Source organism: Pelodiscus sinensis, chromosome 1, assembly GCF_052426305.1.
Source record: "Pelodiscus sinensis isolate ZL-2025 chromosome 1, ASM5242630v1, whole genome shotgun sequence".
NCBI classification, from domain to species: Eukaryota; Metazoa; Chordata; order Testudines; family Trionychidae; genus Pelodiscus; species Pelodiscus sinensis.
In genome coordinates this window covers 233,624,592-233,644,362 of record NC_143052.1, presented here as the reverse complement: position 1 = coordinate 233,644,362, position 19,771 = coordinate 233,624,592, and the positions used below count along the sequence as shown (strand labels likewise).

At 43.4% G+C, this 19,771-nt stretch overlaps 1 protein-coding gene across 23 annotated transcripts in view; it reads left to right on the top strand.

The window, feature by feature from the left end:
* Positions 1 to 19,771, top strand: part of INPP4A (inositol polyphosphate-4-phosphatase type I A) — a 208,966-nt gene that overhangs the window by 129,199 nt on the left and 59,996 nt on the right. For all 23 annotated transcript variants that reach the window (XM_075916558.2, XM_075916552.2, XM_075916546.2 and 20 more), the window contains exons 7-13: positions 2,794 to 2,912; positions 3,029 to 3,145; positions 5,762 to 5,841; positions 6,427 to 6,541; positions 7,599 to 7,689; positions 8,303 to 8,450; positions 18,798 to 18,928. In XM_075916558.2, the coding sequence (XP_075772673.1) occupies positions 2,794 to 2,912; positions 3,029 to 3,145; positions 5,762 to 5,841; positions 6,427 to 6,541; positions 7,599 to 7,689; positions 8,303 to 8,450; positions 18,798 to 18,928 (801 nt within the window). The remainder of the gene's footprint in view (positions 1 to 2,793; positions 2,913 to 3,028; positions 3,146 to 5,761; positions 5,842 to 6,426; positions 6,542 to 7,598; positions 7,690 to 8,302; positions 8,451 to 18,797; positions 18,929 to 19,771) is intronic.

Genomic DNA, 19,771 nt, shown 5'->3' with positions numbered 1-19,771 from the left:
CAAAGGCCACATGCAAACCCAGGAGCAGGTCTGGCAAGACCCCCAACCCTGAGCCCTGAGTTTCCCCTCCCCCTTCTTCCCCTTGCTTCCCCCTCCTCCTAGGTTTCCCCCTCCCTTCTTCTACCCTCTCTCTTCCCCTCTCCCACCTCCTTTTCCCAGTCTCCCCAGAGGTTCATCCCTCCCCCCCCAGTTTTGTTCAGTAAACCCTCTTTCTATTTTTGAACATACATGTCTTTTATTTGACATTAGGAAGGGAAGCTAGGGAGGGGTAAGTGGAAGGACGCAAGGGAGGAATGGGGCACTAGCCCCCAGTGGAGAGGACTGGGGAGGCTCTGAGGGGTGGACGCTCTCCCTCAGGGCCTCCTGGATCCTGACAGCCCGCCGATGGACCCCCCCGGATGGCAGCCTGTAGCAAGTGCAGCCAGGCTGATGGCAACGACACACTAGCATGCCCACGGGCAGCTCTGGCTCCATGTGGCCAAGTGCTGTGGTGTCCCGAGTTCGGTCACTCAGGGCACTCCAAGACAGGACTGCTTTGCTGTCCCTCATCGAGGTAGACAAGCAAGCGGGAAACCCTGAGAAATGTCTGTCTGGGGTGGGGGTAGGGTCTCTTTAAGCACGGAACTCTGTTAGCCTCAGGCAGCAGCCCCACACACTAAGTCCTAACCTGATGCCCTGCCGGCACTGGTTCCAGCCAGCCTTAACTTCGGTTCAGGGTCCACTCAGTGTGGACGTGCTATTTCGAAATAGCAAAATGCTATTTTGAAATAGTTTTTGTGTATAGATGCGTTATTTCGAATTAAGTTAATTTGAAATAGTGCTGTAGTGTAGACATACCCTAAGAGCTTAACCACCAAATTAAGTATTCACTTTCCTCTTATCATAACTTAAAGCAGGGTAAAAGTTTGGTTGTGCCAGGAAAATGGGATGTGCTTGGAATGGGATTACTTCTCATAAAACCATACTGAAAGAGAGAGACTCACCAGGTTGGTAAAAGGGGGTGACAGAGGGCATGCATCCTTACCCCTGTCTGGGACTGCCCAAGCCCTGAGCCTCCCACTCCCCTCAGGCATCCTTTAGATTGAAGGGAGCCCCTGACACCTTTGTTACTGTGAGGGAGCGAAGGGAAAGTGCACAATTTGTTGCATTCCTCCCTCTGGCTGGGAAGGTCAGGGGGGAGACAAGTTGTGCACTTTACTTTTGATCCCTGACAGGGACTGGAAGGGGAAGAACAAGCAGCCCTAGTATGACTCTTCGGGATGTGTGTCGTCGTCCCCCCCCGGCTACCCTCCACACGTACACACAACTGCCCTGAGCTCCTCCTCACTCCCAGCCCTGACTCCTGTACCCCCACACCTCCAGCCCTCTGCCCTGAGTCCCCCAACATTCCCACCATGTGCCCTGAGCCAACCCATGTCCTGACACTTGAGCTCCCTGCACTCCACCCCACACTTCAATTTCTTATAGATACTGTTTTATCACAACCCCCTCACCCACCTCCTGCCCTCAGGACTCCCTCCGGGGAGGTTGCAATATGATAGTACCTGTAAGAAATTTAATTTACTTTCACCCCTGGACTTAACCAAAAATGAGACAGAAAAAACAGGATAAACCTGCAAATAGGATTGCTTCTCAATAAACCCTTACAGAAAAGAGATACAATGGAGACATTTAGGAGTAGTTCTTTGATTTGGTACAGCTAAATCAATGCATGAGGTTTGAGAACTAGAAGAAAATGTTATTGCAAACATGTACATTTTCCTTTTATTTTCAAAATAAAAATTGAGTTAAGTACTGGGTAAATGTGCTAGTTAATTCTATATTCAGCTGTGTTGGTCCCAAGACATTAGAAACAGAAAGCGAATGAGGTAATTTGTCTTAGTAAGACAGCTTCTTTTGATGAGAGGAGAAAAACTTTTGTGCTTACCACAGTGCTTTTCTGCAGGTCCTGAAAAAGAGCTCTGTAAGCTTGGAAGTTTCCCTCTCTCTCACCAACAGAAAAAGATATTATCTAACTCAGCTTATTTATCTAGTCATAATGATGGTATCCCCACTGGAGGCAACATGGATTTTCAGCCTTAATACCAAAGTTCTGTTTAGCTATATAGAAGGCACAATTTTTAGAAGGAGAATCCTCTTCCATGACCCCTCCACAGTGATAAATATTGAAATAATGAAAGGACAAGAATTTTTTTGTGGAAATAAAAGTGACCTCTTGTTTTGATGGAACATTTACCTCAATTTACAATGTAGATAGTTTGTTGGTATTCAAGCACTCCCAATTATATCCCATGAGAAGGTCCTATTAAGCAGTTAGTGGAGAAGACTGCAGGCTTATTTCATGAACACTATGCCTATGTGCTTCTCACTGGAAATATCCCTTTGGGCCTTTAAGAAAAATGGTGCTTGAAAGGAAGGATGGGTGAGGGTGATGGTTGCACCACCAACCTTCGACAGCAGTTCCCTTGGGAGAGACTAACTTTAAATTGCAACTTTAAACCTCACAGCACGTCCTGGTATGTACATGTTATTTCTTTTTTGTGTATAAAAATATCCACATTTGCATAATGGGTGATTGCAAATTGGACTACCTGATCTTCATGTACAATTGCTGTTTGCATGCACAAATGTGAGTATTGTACTGATGCCACAAAATAGAAGCATTCTGAAAATGTGACTCTTTATCGCTTGCCCACTCTTTGTATTGTACATGTGTATGAGAACAGTAGAATTCTTGAAGAGTGTCAGAAAAAAACATGACTCTGAAATTGATATTTTTAAATCTCTATAAAGTTTGCAGTGAGTTGCTCACACCGTCGCTAGAGCGAAAACCAAATACTTTTGTCGCAGTGAGTGTCACTACACCTCCTCAGGCATTCTGGACAAAGCATGCACAGACAGAAATTATTGAGGTAAGTAGTGGTGTATTACTGCTCTTGATTTAAGGTTGGAGCTAGCATGACCAATATTTTTTCAGCATATATCACAAACTGCACTAATATTACTTTTTTTTTGTTTATGATTATAGGGAACAAATAATCCTATCTTTCTAAGCAGTATTGCCTTTTTTCAAGACTCTCTTATCAATCAGATGACGCAAATCAAACTTTCTGTGTATGACGTCAAAGATAGATCTCAGGGAACAGTAAGTGCACTTATATATCCCTTTATAATCCTTCTGTCTTTTCTGTTGCTGTAAATTAAACCAAAGTGCTGGATTTTCACCTCAGATATGAGGAAACCTGTCTTTACATTGGGACCCACCACAAAGCTCTTAATTTGGTGTATCCTACACATTTAAAGGCTGAAATGTATCCTACACATTTAAAGTGGAAGGTGCCGTCTTTGTGTTCTCTTTTCCCTTATAGTACAGATTGAACCTCTGTAACCTGGGACTCCCTCAACTGGCAACATCCGTTGTCCATCAGGACCACAGATGTTCTAGGACCTGAGAGTCCTGGGGCAGGGCAGACCTCTGAGCTCCCTACTGCTTGGCTGCCTGGTGCACTACAGCTAAGCAGCGAGGCACAACTCAGCAGGGCTGCCCCACAGGGGCCAGGAGATCAGCACGCAGGTAGCTGGGCTGCCCGGCATAGCAGGGAAAGAAGTGGGCAGGGAAGCAAGGCTGGCAGCAAGAGGGAGCCAGCTAGGAGGCTGGCAGCTGGTCCAGGGCTGGTGGGAGCCAGTAGCAGGGGATCCAGATATGACCTCCCATGGTCTGGCAAAATCCCTCATCTGTGACCAGTCAGATCCCAAGAGCTAGGGAGGTCAGACCAGGGAGGCCCAACCTGTACTTCGTTCTAAATTAGAACGATAAAGTCTCTATTGTCCTCAAATTAGAGTAGTGTGAAATTTTTAAACTGTTTTCAGGATTTTTTATGAAAATGTTTGCAGCTCCACAAAAATTTAGCTTCATAGTAATTTTTAATTTGTACAGTTATTCATTGAAAAAAATGAAAAACCCAACAGTCTGCGCACAAAGCCACTTTTCCTCAAAAAGTGGACTCTGTCATTGCAAACTTTTCCCCCAAAATGCGCCCACTTTCAAGTTGTGGATGAAAAGGAACGGGAAAGGTCCTTGATTTTTGAGTAGTTCTTGTTGCCTGGGGAACCTTGGTTGTTATGGGAAGCCACAGACCCTCCACCTGGGTAGAGTGTTTGGGCCACTCTTAAGACTGTTCCCGCTCTGATACTTTGAGTGCAAAAAATGGGAATCTGCAAGAGACATCAAAATACCTTGCCACAAAAGGCTTCTGCTTAAAAACTGCCCAAGATCACAGATTTCTTGACCTTGGGTGGTACTTTGCCATCACCCAAATAAAAAACCGCTTTTGAGAATTCATGAAAATGCACTTGGGAATTTCTTTTAGTGGGGTATCCCCAAGCTTTTCAAGCCTTTCTCAGGAGAGGGCTTGAAAACAAACTGCAATTTCTTAATGGCTGATCTTTCAGTCTCAGGCACATGCACACAGAAACTCATCACGTCTAGGACATAGGAATTGGATCATAGTTTTAAAAAGGTGATTTTCTGAACAAAACAAAGAAGACATACTTTGTAAAGCATACTTGGTTGCTAGGTGTTATTGAGTAACTGAAACGAGGTAGATTAAAAACACAGAGAATTGCTTCCTTAGGATTCAATTTAAATGTTACAGCGTACTGGGGGAAGCATAGCGGAATCCCACAAACCAAAAAAGAAAAGAAATAACCTAATGGTGTCTAGCTAACCATTCCTTGTTCACTTACATATGTGTTGTTCCAAGGTTCAGTCTTTTCTAGGGTTGCATATAGCTGGAAATTCCATTCCTGGTTTCTGGCTTCATCCTTCTCTGTGTCTCTCCTCTGGCCACTCAAAGACTGAAGCAGGCATATCCCTGCTTTTTTTCCCCCCTAATTAAAATATACTCTTTTCCCATTGGCTCTCCTGGCTCCCTACCAACACTTCCTGGAGACCCACTGACCCCTCCCATCCATCTCATCCCCAAACTTTACATCTGCCCTGGGCTGCACACCCTGGCAGGGCAAAGACCAAGCTGGGGGCTCTGTGGGACCCAGGCTCTCTGGGGGCTCTTATCATGGCCTAGCCAGGTAGCAGAGCCATGGGAATCGGAGGAGCAGGGGCAGGACCCCATGGCAAAAGAGGACTAAGCGCCATCTGAGACCCCCCCTCCTGGGGAAGGTGATCAGCTCCCCCTATACAAAATGCAGCCCCTGTTGCCACTGCTCTGCACCTGCCTCAAGTTACTATGCCCACGTTAAAAAGGGGAGTTAGTGGCAGGATGGCATGTCTCCATGATCTTTCTGAGGCCTTGCCCAGATGCCTTTGGGGCAGGGAGAACAATCAGGGCCTTCATTATTATTGCCTGGATGGAAATACTGAACTTGTTCTTTGACCTGTTAACATAGAAATATCATCATAGAATATCATCCCCATTCCTCTTCCATGCAAGTCTGCACTGTTTCCATGCCCTTTGGTCTGGCTTCTGTGCATAGAGGAGAGTCCTTCCCATCAAGCTCAAGCCCAGAGAAATAGAAGGTTTTGTTTCCTCAAGGGACAATCCCTAAGGTAGTGGGGTTTTGTTTGTTTTGTTTTTAGGCTTTCTGCATCTGGCTGGGTAGTTTGTTGTTCTTAATAGTACAGTATTTTGTTCTTACGTTTTTACTTATAATTGTAGTGTTTAATCATTGTGTCCTACTTGTGTTTATGGACAGGTGCTTTAATGAATTTAAATTTCTATGCTAATAATGCTCCTCTTTTCAGATGTATTTATTGGGTTCTGGAATGTTCACTGTAAAAGAATTACTGCAGGAGAAGAGCCACAGGTTACATTTAACACTAAGGTTCGTAACATAAAATTAACATTCCTAATAGTGAAATTTGGAGGGAGCATGTTGTAAAAATTGTTTTTGATGTTTAATTAGAAATTAGTGTTGAAAGTTCCAGGGCTCTTCTAATGAAAATCAGTTATTGTGTGATGTTTAAATCATGTAAATCACAAGAATCTTTTCAAGTATTGGAATAGATTTTTGGTGGCAAAATGTGCAGGGAACAGGGAATGAGAACACTGTCATTGTTGGGAGTTGTCTTTAATTCCATAAATTGAAAGTGCGCTTTATTTATTTTCTCTTTGTATATGCCATCAAATCACACTGGCATGCAGAGGGGGCACGAGTGTGTGTGTGTGTGTGTGTGTGTGTGTGTGTGTGTGTGTGTGTGTGTGTGTATAAGATCACATACACTCAGCAAACCTATATAATATTTTTACTGAATGAGATTAATGTCTTCCTATTGATATCACTTAATACCTGTCATTTAAAATTGGTTTAAAATCTGCATATTATAAGTATGCTTTGTGTAGCAGTAATGGGTCTCCTATTGATAAACAGATCCCTCTCTCACAAAATACCATAACTTGTTTTTTGCAGGTCTGCTGAAAGTGATCGTGTAGGTAACATCACAGTTATAGGATGGCAAATGGAAGAAAAAACAGACCAAAAGCCTCCTCCTGTAACCAGGTCTCCTGACACCATTAATGGGAGGGTGAGTGTGAACATTGTATAAACCTCAGATAGAAACAGGATTGCTGAAGACAATGTTATAAAATATAGATAATGTTGGTGTGCAAATTGCCTCCCCCCTCTGCCCAATCACTTATTAATTCTACTTACCACTTATAATCCTTTAAATTTTCAAAGTACTGTAACAATGCTGGGTAATCTGTAACAATTGATTTAATCTGATAGAATACTTGGGGCAAAGCCCGAGATCATCACAGCATTATAAAAAAGTGTATAAGATCTTGATGATGGTAGGATGGACAGGGCTCTTATTCTGTCTGCCCTTAATGACCCTGGCTTGTATTACTTCATGCCCTAAAACAAACCCCCAAACAAACCTCCAAACCGCTACCTACAGTGCATGATGCTTGTCTGTGGGAAGTATCTGATTTTTACAAAAAATTCAGTGATGTTCATTCGTAAATCTGAAGGCAGTATCAAGCAAACCCATAAACCTAGATGATTTGAAACTGTGAAAATGGAAGTTCCAGAAGGACATCTTATGAAATAGAAATACATTCTAATAGTTTAAAGGAACAGACCACGCTATTATCTTAACTCTTGTTTTTTTTGATAGTCACAAAGCATGCTCTGTAGAGCAGATATATATATAGTTTTCTGCCTACTTAAAGAACATGTTTAATACTGAATACTCTGTATTGCGAATACATCTAACGTAATATCTGTATACTGTAGTGGCTATAGAATGTGAATTATCAACGTTATTTATTGGACCAGATGTATAAAGTTGTGCTAATTATTTCAGCTGAGGATCCAGCTCGTCATTTTTATAACACTCAGAAGTGTACTAGATGCTTTGCAGTATAAAGTAAAACTGGGTCATTTATCTGAGGATCCGGTGTTTTTAGTATTTCACCTTGCAATCATACTGATTGTCCACAATAAACATACATGGATTATTTATTTTAAATATTCTCTTTGAATGTTGCCTACATGTCTTTAAATTGAGTCTCACAAGTTTAGATTGACTTGGTGTTGAGATTTTACATTGTAAAGACATTATTGTTTGTGTCTTTTAGACTGTACTGCCAGTTGATGAAAGTTTAACAGAATCTTTAGGAATCAGATCCAAATATGCCTCATTAAGGAAAGATGCGTTGCTAAAATCAGGTAAGCAGCTAACTGGGCAGAAATCGGTAACTCACCTACTATCAGATTGCTATCCTTGCTCTGTGTGAATTGACAATTCAAGCATGTTTCCAGTATCGATAGCAGCTTAATCTCTCGTTGCCTCCATCATAGCCCCAGGTCAGCAAAGCACTCAAGCATGTGTTTGAAGTTGAATAGGGTTTTGTTGCTGAATTGAGAGCGCCCCCCCCCAAGAATAATGTATTTTGCCACCCACTCTACAGACCTTTGTAATACAAACAATACTTTATGAAGCAAATATCTTAGGTGTTGTTTGCCATGAGGCTCATCTACCATCACCAGTCTCTCCTCTTACAAGCTTATGTATTAGAAAAAGATTATTGTGACGAAATTCAGTACATTAATCCCTTTTTTCCTTTAACATTTTTACTACATTCTTTGGCTGTGAGTAGAAAGTTCCTTCTTATAAAAATTGTATTTGAAAAAGCTAGATAGGTGGCAGAGTTAAACTGGATTTTTACATGCGCCCAATATTGAATTTAGCCAGTGTAGCTTAAGTTAATGGGTAAGGTGAGATTTTGTAAACCCAGAGTTCAAACCTCACAATTTACATAACATGGCTTCAATATTTTAGTGTTTGGGGGTGCCATTTGTCGAATGTATCGCTTCCCCACAACGGATGGGAACCACCTGAGAATCTTGGAGCAGATGGCTGAGAGTGTACTGTCATTGCACATCCCCAGACAGTTTGTGAAGCTTTTGCTTGAAGAAGATGCTGCAAGGTAAGGGTGAATAAATTCACATGTGTTGTCATACCGCAGTGACATGCTGAGCTGCCAGGGCAACTGCAGCAGCTTGATCATGGGGCCCTGTTACTGTAACAAAGCCAATACCTTCACATCACCACTAGATTGGCTATGAATTGTATCAGGCAAATACAATTGCATAGTCTCTTCAGCAGTATATTAGTTCTGGTTAAGGATGTTAAATCCCGTTTAATTGGTTAACCAATTAAAATGTATGTTTAACCATTTAACTGATAAAAGGGAGACAGGTGGGGGAGGGTGGCCCTACCACCCGCCATGGTCAGGCTGGAGGTCCAGGAGCTGCTCTGGACTGCCCGAGGTAGGCAGGGAGCTGCTTCAGCCCCCACCAGTTTACTGGATCTGGTAAGCCTCACCCGTTAAGTGGGGGTCATATGCTATGACTGGAGAATTGCAAATATAGACACACACATACGCACCGATATTTATGGAGTCAAGATATGTCTTTGCCTTGGACTTTCAGTTTCACGTGCCAGTTCTGTTATCATTCTTGGATGGAGATTATCTCAGCCCTTTGATTTGGTCCTATTTAGCTGTTTGAGTTTAGGATCATGGGCTCAGTCCACCTCTGACAGGCTCCTAATATAGAGGTTGAGCCTCCGTGGTCTGGCACCTTCTGGACCTGATCAGTCCCAAACCAGGGAATTTGCTAAACCAGGGGAGGTCAGTGCCAGCTTCTTTACTGATGGAGCGGGAGGTGGAGAGGGCCACTCTGGGGAAGAGGCAGGGCAGCTGTGGATCCCTGTGGTGGCATATCCACACGATGGAGTCCTGCAGCCAGCTGCACTCCTGGTTCCCAATGCCAGCTGGAGGACTCCACAGCCAAGCTCCCTCTTCCCCTGAGCACCTCCCACATCCCCACTCTTCTCCTTCCTTCCCTGACCTTGAACGCTGCAAATCAGCTATTTGCAGCACTCTGGAAGGGCATGGGAGCAGTTGCCGAGAGCATGGGCCCTGGCTTTTCCTCATGAGTACTCCAGCCTTGGAGCACCCATGGAGGCTGAATCACAGATGTTGCTGGATGAGGGAAATCCAGATTATAGCAGTCTAACCAGTCATACCTATGTTTAAGAAAGGGGGGGAAAAGTGATCTGGGAAACTACAGACCTCAGTTGTATGTGTTTGTATCATCTCTCTCTCTCTCTCTCTCTCTCTCTCTCTCTCTCTCTCTGTGTCTAGACTTTTACATACACACACACACACACACACACACACACACACACCCCTTGCCAAACCGCAGCAAGCCCCGCTTCGCCAACCATGTGCAGATCGCCCAAACCCGGCTCTTCCGGGTTGCAGTCTGCTCGCCACAGATGAGTAGATTGCATTATTTATCGAGCCCTGTATATATATTAAAAAAAATTTCCTGTGGGACGACAGAATGACGTCACCATGTTATCAGCATCCACATGTTGCTGTCACCCGCCTCCGTCTTCAGCTGCTTGCTGTGGCCAGCCTCAGCGCCATCCTTTCTGGGCATGGACTGCTCCAGTTCACATCCCGGGGGGGGGGGAGCTGTGCCACCAGGAAAGAGCTGCTGGGGCTGGGTCCCCTCTGCCACCCAAGTCCACCCCCCGGGCCGTGCTGCATCTCCTCCGTCATCCAAGCCCAACTCCGCCCCCCTCATGGCTTGCCCCACATCCCCTCCACTATTCAAGACTGACCCCATCCTCCCAGACTACGCCACATTCCCTCTGCTATAAAGGCCCCAATTTGTGCCTCCTTATTCATTCGTGTCTGCAGCGTTGGCATGCCCCAGGGGACTGTCTGCTGGCGGCACGATGCTGCCCCAGTCTGTTCAGTCTCTCTTCACACACAGCCTTTCTGGGTCTCTGATCATTTTCACTGGCTGGCTCGCAAATCTCTCCATGTCTGCTGCATCTCTCGAAAGTAGGTGAACAAAAGTGAACACAGCCAGCACTCCACTTGTAGAATGGCATGAAAATTAATTAATTGAAGTTAACTCATGTGATTAATGCAAAATTAATTAACTAGATTTTAAAAAGTAGTTGTAGGCAATGCCTGAGCTATGGTGCTGGAAGCCATGCAAAGTTAGAATAATAGAATCATAGAGCTGGAAGATACCTCAGAAGGTCATCAAGTCCGACCCCCTGCCCGAGGCAGGACCAATCCCAACTAAATCAACTCAGCCAGGGCTTTGTCAAGCAGAGACTTAAAAACCTCTCGGGATGGAGATTCCACCACCTTTCTAGGTAACCCATTCCAGTGCTTCACCACCCTCCCAGTGAAATAGCTTTTTCTAATATCCAACCTAGACCTCCCCCACTGTAACGTGAGACTGTTGCTCCTCTTCTGTCATCTGTCACTGCTGAGAACAGCCTCTTTCCATCCTCTTTGGAACCTCCCTTCAGGAAGTTGAAGGCTGCTATCAAATCCCCCCTCACTCTTCTCTTCTGCAGACTAAATAAGCCCAAATCCCTGAGCCTCTCCACGTAAGTCATGTGCTCCAGCCCCCTAAACATTTTGGTAGCCCTTCACTGGACCCTCTCCAATGCGTCCACATCCTTTCTATAGTGGGGGGCTCAGAACTGAATACGATACTCCAGATGAGGCCTCACCAGAGCCAAATAAAGGGAAATAATCACTTCTCTAGATCTTCTGGCAATGCTCCTCCTAATACAACTAATATGCCATTAGCCTTCTTGGCTACAAGGGCACACTTCCGATTCATATCCAGCTTCTCATCCACTGTAATCCCCAGGTTCTTTTCTGCAGAACTGCTTCTTAGCCAGCCGGTCTCCAGCCTGTAACAATGCTTGGGATACTTCCGTCCCACATGCGAGACTCTGCACTTTTCCTTGTTGAACCTCATCAGATTTCTTTTGGCCCAATCCTCCAATCTGTCTAGGTCACTCTGGACCCTATCCTTGCCCTCCAGTGTCTCTACCTCCCCCCCTAGTTTAGTGTCTCTGCAAATTTGCTGAGGGTGCAATCCATCCCCTTATCCAGGTCATTAATAAAGATGTTGAACAAAACCAGCTCTTGAACCAATCCTTGGGGCACTCTGCTAGAAACCAACCACCAACCTGACATTGATTCACTACCCGTTGGGCCCGACAGTCTAGCCAACTTTTAATCCTTCTTACAGTCCATTTTATCCAATCTATACTTCCTTAACTTGATGGCAAGAATATTATGGGAGACCGTATCAAATGCTTTGCTAAAGTCAAGGTATATCACATCCATTGACTTTCCCATATCCACAGTGCCAGTTACCTCATCATAGAAGCTAATCAGATTGGTCAGGCATGACTTGCCCTTGGTGAATCCATGTTGACTATTCCTGATCACTTTCCCCTCTTCCAAGTGCTTCAAAATGGATTCCTTGAGGATCTCCTCCATGATTTTTCTGGGGACTGAGGTAAGGCTGACTGGTCTTTATTTCCCTGGATTGTCCTTCTTCCATTTTTTAAAGATGGGAGCACTACATTTGCCTTTTTCCAGTCATTCAAGACCTCTCCCGATCTCCATGAGTTTTCAAAGGTAATGGCCAAAGGCTCTGCAGTGACATTTGCCAACTCCCTCAGTACCTTCAGATGCATTAAATCCGGACCCATGGAGCTTTTCTAAATAGTTTCTAACCTGTTCTTTCTCTTCCGAGGGCTGCCCACCTCCTTCCCATACTGCGTTGCCTAGTGCATTAGTCTGGGAGCTGACCTTGTCAGTGAAGAAATCATTGAGTACTTCAGCTTTTCCCACATCATCTGTCACTAGGTTACCTCCAGTGCTTTTTTTGTGATGGTACTGCCCTGTATGCAGAACCGGCACCTCCAGACGCAGTACTAGCACCTCCAGTCAGAACTCAACAATTTTTCCCCTGAAGTACCAGCACCTTTTTTTTTAAACAAAAATAGCACCAATTACCTCTGTCATCCAGTAAGGGCCCCACACCCTCTCTGATCGCTCTCTTATTGCTAACATGCCTGTAGAAACCTTTCTAGCTACCCTTCACATTCCTTGCTAGCTGCAATTCCAGTTGCGCTTTTGCCTTCCTGATAATTCCCCTGCATTCTCGAGCAATATATTCGTACTCCTCCCTACTCGTCTGTCCAAGTTTCCACTTCTTGTAAGCTTCCTTTTTGTGTTTAATATCACCAAGGATTTCCCCAGTAAGCCAATCTGGTTGCCTACCATATTTGCTTTTCTTACTGCGCATCTGGATGGTTTCTTCCTGTGTCTTTAGTAAGGCTTCTTTGAAATACTGCCAGCTCTCCTGGACTCCTTTCCCCTTCATGTTATCATCCCAGGGAATCTTGCCCATCGGTTCTCTGAGAGAGTCAAAATCTGCTTTTCTGAAGTCCAGGGTGTGTATTTTGCTACTCTCTTTTCTTCCTTTTGTCAGGATCCTGAAATTTACCATCTCATGATCACTCCTTCCCAGGTTGTCACCCACCTTTACTTCTCCTACTAGTTCTTCCCTGTTAGTGAGCAGCAGGTCAAACTGTGCATGGCCCCTGGTCGGTTCCTTCAGCTCTTGTACCAAGAAGTTATCCCCAACATTCTCCAAAAACTTTCTGGATTGACTATGTATGTACTGCTATATTGGTCTCCCTACAGATTTCAGGGTGACTGAAGTCCCCCATGAGAACCAGGGCCTGCAATTTGGAAGCTTCTCTCAGTTGTCTAAAGAAAGCCTCGTCTACCTCATCCACCTCAATAGCACACACCAACCACATCATCATCCCTGTTGCTTCCACCTCTAAACTTAACCCATAGACTCTCAACAGGCTTTTCTCCCTCTATATGCTGGAGCTCTGAGCAATCATACTGCTCTCTTACATACAGTGCAACTCCTCCTCCTTTTCTCTCCCACCTGTTCTTCCTGAACAGTTTATACCCTTCCATGACAGTGCTCCAGTCATGTGAGTCATCCCACCAAGTCTCTGTTATTCCAATCAATGGCCCCCACCCCCATAAGCCGAGACCCCACACCCGCCAGCTCCCTCACTCACTGCCCTACTGAGATCTTGTAACTTCACCCTGCTCGTTCATACTCCCCAAGCTGACACCTCTGGCCAATCTTGAAAACTGGAGAAATAGAAATGGAAATTTAATAATGCAGAATGCAAGGTTATGCACTTGGGGACAACATCAAGAGTCTTTGCTATAAATTGTGGTTATATTAGTTGGAAGCAAAAGAGGTGGAGAAAGACCTGAGTATATTGATCTAGCACAGAATGGCTATGAGCTGACAATGTGATGCAGCAATGGGAAAGGGTTATTGCAATCCTAGAAGGCATGAGCTAGATATTTCCATTAGAGATGAAGGAAATGTTATCACTGTTATACTGGGCATTGGTGAAACCTCATGTGGAATACTGTGTGCATATCTGGTCTCCCATGTTTAAGAAAGATTAATTCAGACTGGGACAGGTGCAGAGAGATGCTATTGGAATGATCAGAGGAATAAAGAACCTACCTTATGGGAGGAGACTTAAAGTGCTTGGCTTGTTTAGCCTAACCAAATGAAGGATGAGGGGAGACATATTTGCTCTCTATAAATACATGAGAGACATAAACACCATGAAGGGAAAGGAATTATTAAATTAAGGGCTAATGTTGGCACAGAACAAATGGATATAAACTGGCCAGCAATAAATTTAGGTTTGAAATTAGACAGTTTCTTGCCAGAAGATGCGAGAAATTGTGGGACAGCTTTCTGACAGGAATGGAAGTTGTAAAAAACGTAACTTGTTTTAATACTGAGCTTAATAAATTTTATGGAGGGGATGATATGATGAGATTGCCTACAATGACCCACCCATGACTGCTATTAGCCAGTGTCTTCAGTGGCCGTAAATGGGGCAATAAATGGGGAGGGCTCTGACTTACTCCTGAGAAGTCTTTCCCAGGTGTCTGGCTAGTAGGTCTCCTCCACATGCTCAGGGTCTACCTAACCACCAGGAGAGGAAGGAATTTTTCACCAAGCCAAATTGGCAGAGACTCTAGCCGCCTTCTGCAGCGTGGGACACAGGTCACACACTGGTTTGAACTAGAGTAAATGGTGCGTTCTCTGTATCTCTGTTCTTTGTATCTTAAAGTCCTTAAGTCAGCCACAAGTTATGAGCCTACTGCATTACTGGGTGGGTGAGGTTCTGTGGTCTGCAATGTGCAGGAGGTCGAATGAAGTGATCATGATGGTCCTTCTGTCCTTAAAGTCTATGTGTGTTCAGAGGGCCTGCTGATAGTGCCACTCATGTAGAACTCTTCTGCACAGAAGCTCTGTGTGAAGAGTAACAGGATGATGGAGCCAGGGGAACACATCTACCTACTATTGATACCACACTTCTTGGTATGTCCATTCCAGCGTGGTACATCTAACTACGGGATGTGATGGATTCCACCTCACTTGAGGTCTTTAAACCATGGACTTGCTACAGGAATCACTGAACAAAATTATATGGCCTGTGTTGCAGGAGGGTCTGACTAGATGATCATGACAGTTCCTTCTGTCCTCAAAATCTATGAATAATGGGTGGATACTGTATGTTGCCTGTTGACAGTCAACTCATTGGCTTATTGGAGGATTGACAAATTTGCTTAATTTTGATAATGTGCTAAAATACAATATAATTAATTGAGAATTATTCTGTCAACTGCACAAATGAATTCTCAAGTTATACACAGATCTTGAGAGAGCCTATAAAAGAAGCTCCTAGATCTGATTCCCTTGGCTGATGTCCAAAGTTGTGTTTCAGATGGGTAGAGCCTGGTACAGATACAGAAATCTCAGTCTGCATCTGCAAGAATCAACTGGTATCCAACCCTGGATGCAGGCTCGGTCTTTTATCTACTCCACGCCTGTAGCAGCAGCTGTCTCTCTCACCATGTCTCTCCGGAGGAGCATCTTTGGTCATGTGTGTGAACTGTGTATAGCAGTGTTTCCCAAATGGGTTCCACGAAGCGAACATAAGGGTTCCGTGAGAACCCGAATGCTCCCCTCCCCCCGCCCATAAAGAGACAGAGGAGCCCGGCGTGCAAAGACGCTGGCTCCTTCCCCGCTCCTCTTTCAGACATCTTCCGCGTCCCCTGCTACCGCTCTGCTTTTACCACCGGAAAAAGCAGAGTGGCAGCGGGGGACGCGGGAGAGGGATCTTGGGTTGATCGGGCAGAAGCGGGACAAGCAGCTGTTGCTGCTGCTAGGTCCCTTGGTAAAGGCAGCATGTGTGTGTGGAGGGGGGGGAGTACTATCAGTGAGTGGAACACCGGAACTCCTACTCACTGTGAGGATCGGAACAAATCCCCATACACACTGTGAGGACACGTGGCTCCTGTGTGTGACTTTAAGTTTAAGAATTCAATCTAAAATCAAAATTCCCAATGGATCGTTGGTTAAAAGAAGGAACTTTAAAGAGAAAAGTGAGTACTTCAAACTCCAATATTTTTACTGAAACCAGCAAGGAAAATACTGAGGCAGCTCAAGTTAATTATGAAAAATTTCAGCTGACTAATAAGAAACGCAGGTATTGTGAGGACTATTTGGCATTTGGATTCACAAGCAATGGAAATGAAGATGCTCCAGGTGCCCAGTGTGTAGTGTGCAACAAAATATTATCTAATAGTTGTTTAGTACCTGCTAAATTGCGAAGACATTTTGAAACAAATCATCCAGAATACAAAGATAAACACATTAGTTTTTTTAAGCAAAAGCTTGAATCGCTTGAAAAAAGTAAACTCTTCATGTCAAAAATTGCCAAATCTGATAATGAAAATGCAACAGAGGCATCTTACAAAGTAAGCTATCGTATATCGCTCGCCGAAGAAGCACACACTATTGGGGAATCACTCATAAAACCATGTGCAAAAGATATTGTGATGTGTATGTTGGATCAGGAGTCTAGTAAAAAAGTTGAGGCTGTGCCACTATCAAACAATACTGTCACACTTATTCACAATCTTGCTGCTGACATCGAGAAGGAGCTTATTTTTCGGCTGCATTTATGTGATGCATATGCATTACAATTAGACGAGTCCACTGACGTTGCAGGTCTTGCAGTTCTGCTTGTATTTGTCCGTTATGATTTTAATAGTTCTATTGAAGAAGACTTACTTTTATGTGAATTTTTGCAAACCAATACAACTGGTGAGAATATATTCAATTGTATCAATAACTTTATGAAAACACATCAAATAAGCTGGGAAAAATGTGTTGATGTGTGCGGTGATGGTGCCAAAGCAATGGTAGGAACAGTGGCTGGCGCTGTAACACGAATAAAAAATGTAGCACCAAACTGCACCAGCAGTCACTGCATTCTCCACAGACACGCTCTGGTAGTTAAGAATATTTCTCCCTCTCTTAAAAATGTGTTGGACGAAGCAGTACAGATTATTAATTATATAAAAACTCGACCATTACAATCAAGACTGTTCAAAATTATGTGTGAAGATATGGGTAGTCAGCACACAGCCCTGCTTCTACATACAGAAGTCAGGTGGCTATCACGAGGAAAAGTGCTGGTTAGATTATTTGAATTGCGTCATGAGCTCTCCGCAAATCTGATGGATCACAAATTCCAACTGTCTGATTGTTTAACAGACTTTTTGTGGTTATCTAGAGTTGCGTATCTTGCAGACATCTTTACAAAACTAAATGAAGTAAATCTGTTGCTGCAAGGAAAGAATGTAAATATTTTTAATGCGAAAGACAAAATTTTGTCATTGTCACGGAAGCTACAATTTTGGATCTCATCTGTTGGACGAAATGATTTGGATTGTTTACCAACTCTGAATGATTTCCTTGAAGAAAATGGATACAAACTTGATGAAGATATTCGCAGCGACATTGCAGATCATCTCCGCGATTTATACACGAACATCATTAAGTATTTTCCAAACATCAATGACAACAATAACTAGATTCGAAATCCATTAAGTTTAACAGAAAAGCCAGTCAGTTTTTCTACACAAGATTATGAAAACCTAATTGAAATCGCTTCAGATGGCCAATTAATACAAAAATTTAAAGAAGTTTCTCTGATTACATTTTGGAGTGATTTATGTCAAAATCAAGAATATTTATCTTTATCAAGACGCGCAATTCGTCAGCTGTTACCCTTTGCCAGTACTTACTTGTGCAAAACTGGGTTCTCGAACTATGCAGCAATGAAAACGAAATACAAAAATCGACTGAATGCTGCGCCAGATATGTGAATCCAACTTTCTAGTATTAAACCAAATATAAAAAGAATTTGCCAAGAAATGAAAAAAAAACCACTCTTTGCATTGAAAACTATGAATATAATTAATATTACTTGATAGTTTTATTTTTTGTACATATTTAATATGATTTTTGTTTAATATAAATGAATGGTGTTATATTCAATATGTTGAATTTAAATGAATGGTGATCGCATGACTGTATTTAGCATTTTATTACTACCAATTGTGGTGTACTGGCAGTCTGTGTGTGTTTGGGTGTGATTTTTTTTTGTTTGGTTGGTTTTGTTTTTTTTTTTTGCTCGACAAACTTAATCCCTGGCTAGGGGGTTCCTTGAAATTTTTCTGAGTTTGAAAGGGTTCCGTGGTCAAAAAAAAATTGGGAAACACTGGTGTATAGGATCTCACAGATGAGGAAGCAGCTTTCTGCAGCTTATCCTATGAAGCTGCTTCTGCACCTTCCAGATCCTTTCTTCCCTCTCCCCTCATAAAAAGAAAGGGGAGATGATAGCTGCTGACGGTTGCTTCTCAGTATGGGGAGATGAGGGAAGATGTAAGATAGGATCTGGATGGCAGAGAAGCAGCCTAATAGACTTTGAACTGCCCCCCATCACAGTGCACTGGATGGATTCAGGGGGTAGCCATGTCCCCACCTCCTTCTCCCCTTATCCTTATTCCTTGGGGGAGCAGAAGCAAGCTCTTCCTGTTTTTCCCAGAGTATAGAAACTGTGCAGCCAGATGAAGAGGGTAGGCTTCTTGCTCACTCTCAGGTGGCCATATAGGAGCCCAATTGGGATCCATTCTTTATTGAAAACTCTGGATAAATGGAGGGAAAGAAAGCAGGCACCTTAATTTTTTCTATTCCGGTGTATTGGGAGGTATGCTTTGAAACATTCCCTTGTGCCTGGAATTCTTCCCATGGAATTTCATCCTCCACAGATTTCTTTGCTTCCCTGAAGAAAAAATATTTCTGACAGGGAAGCAAATGGAACTGCAAGAGTGGTCAGGCATCCCTCCCAAGCAGCCTGCTGTTTCCCCAAGAGGAATCTGCTATGTTGACATTGCTTGTGTTTTTCTTCTTGCTTGGATGTACAATTGAATTCAAGACATTTTTCTTTCTTCTTGTAGGGTTTGTGAACTAGAAGAACTGGGAGAGCTCTCTCCCTGTTGGGAGAGCCTTCGTCGACAAATAGTTACTCAGTACCAAACGATTATACTGACTTATCAGGAAAACCTAACTGACTTGCATCAGTACAAAGGTCAGCAAGATTTATTTTCAGTAATAACGGATAACAAGTTTCATGTATAACTTCTTATTTTCCTTTTAAAACAAAGATTCAGAGCCCAAAAGGTTGTTTTAATCTTGGTTTGTTACGGAAAATCAATAAACAGAATGTTTGAACTCTCTATTAAAGTTTTATAGTGATTGTACAAAGAAGCTAATTTATAAATATTATAGTCATTTGTGCAACTTAACATACAAAAGAGGGGACAATGAGTGAAGCCCAAATAAGAAAAAGCAATATGATGTTTCCTTAAAAATGAATTAAATTAAATTAAATTATTCTTGTAATTTTATTATTAATTGTATCACACAAATTCTCTTCCGTGAGTTTCCATTAGCATTACTCTCCTCTAAATGCCATGTAATTAGAGCTTAGTAATATATATGCTTAGTGGCAAGTAATACATTGTATTACTTCTGAGAGAATTCTGCACCTCTATGCACACGCAAATTAATGTCCCCACAGATTTCTTTGCTTTCTCACATTAAAATGACTTCTGACTAGGAAGCAAAGGTAGCCTCACAAGTGGTCAAGTATCCCTCCCCAGCAGCGTGGGCACATTGTTTCAGACTCCTGAAGCAGCTGATGGAGAGAGAAATCACTTAGGGCAGGGGTTCTCAAACTTTGTGACACCACGACCCCCCTTTAAGTTTCTTGCGATCCCCCCCGGAGGGTCGGGACCCACAGTTTGAGAAACACAGACTTAGGGAGTTTGGGAAGCCCTGCCTGCTGGTTCCTGCCATGCACTGAGCACAGATGTTAGTGCTAGCTGGGCTGGGGGCAGGAGAGGATAGGACTGCTCCTGCCAGTGCCAGG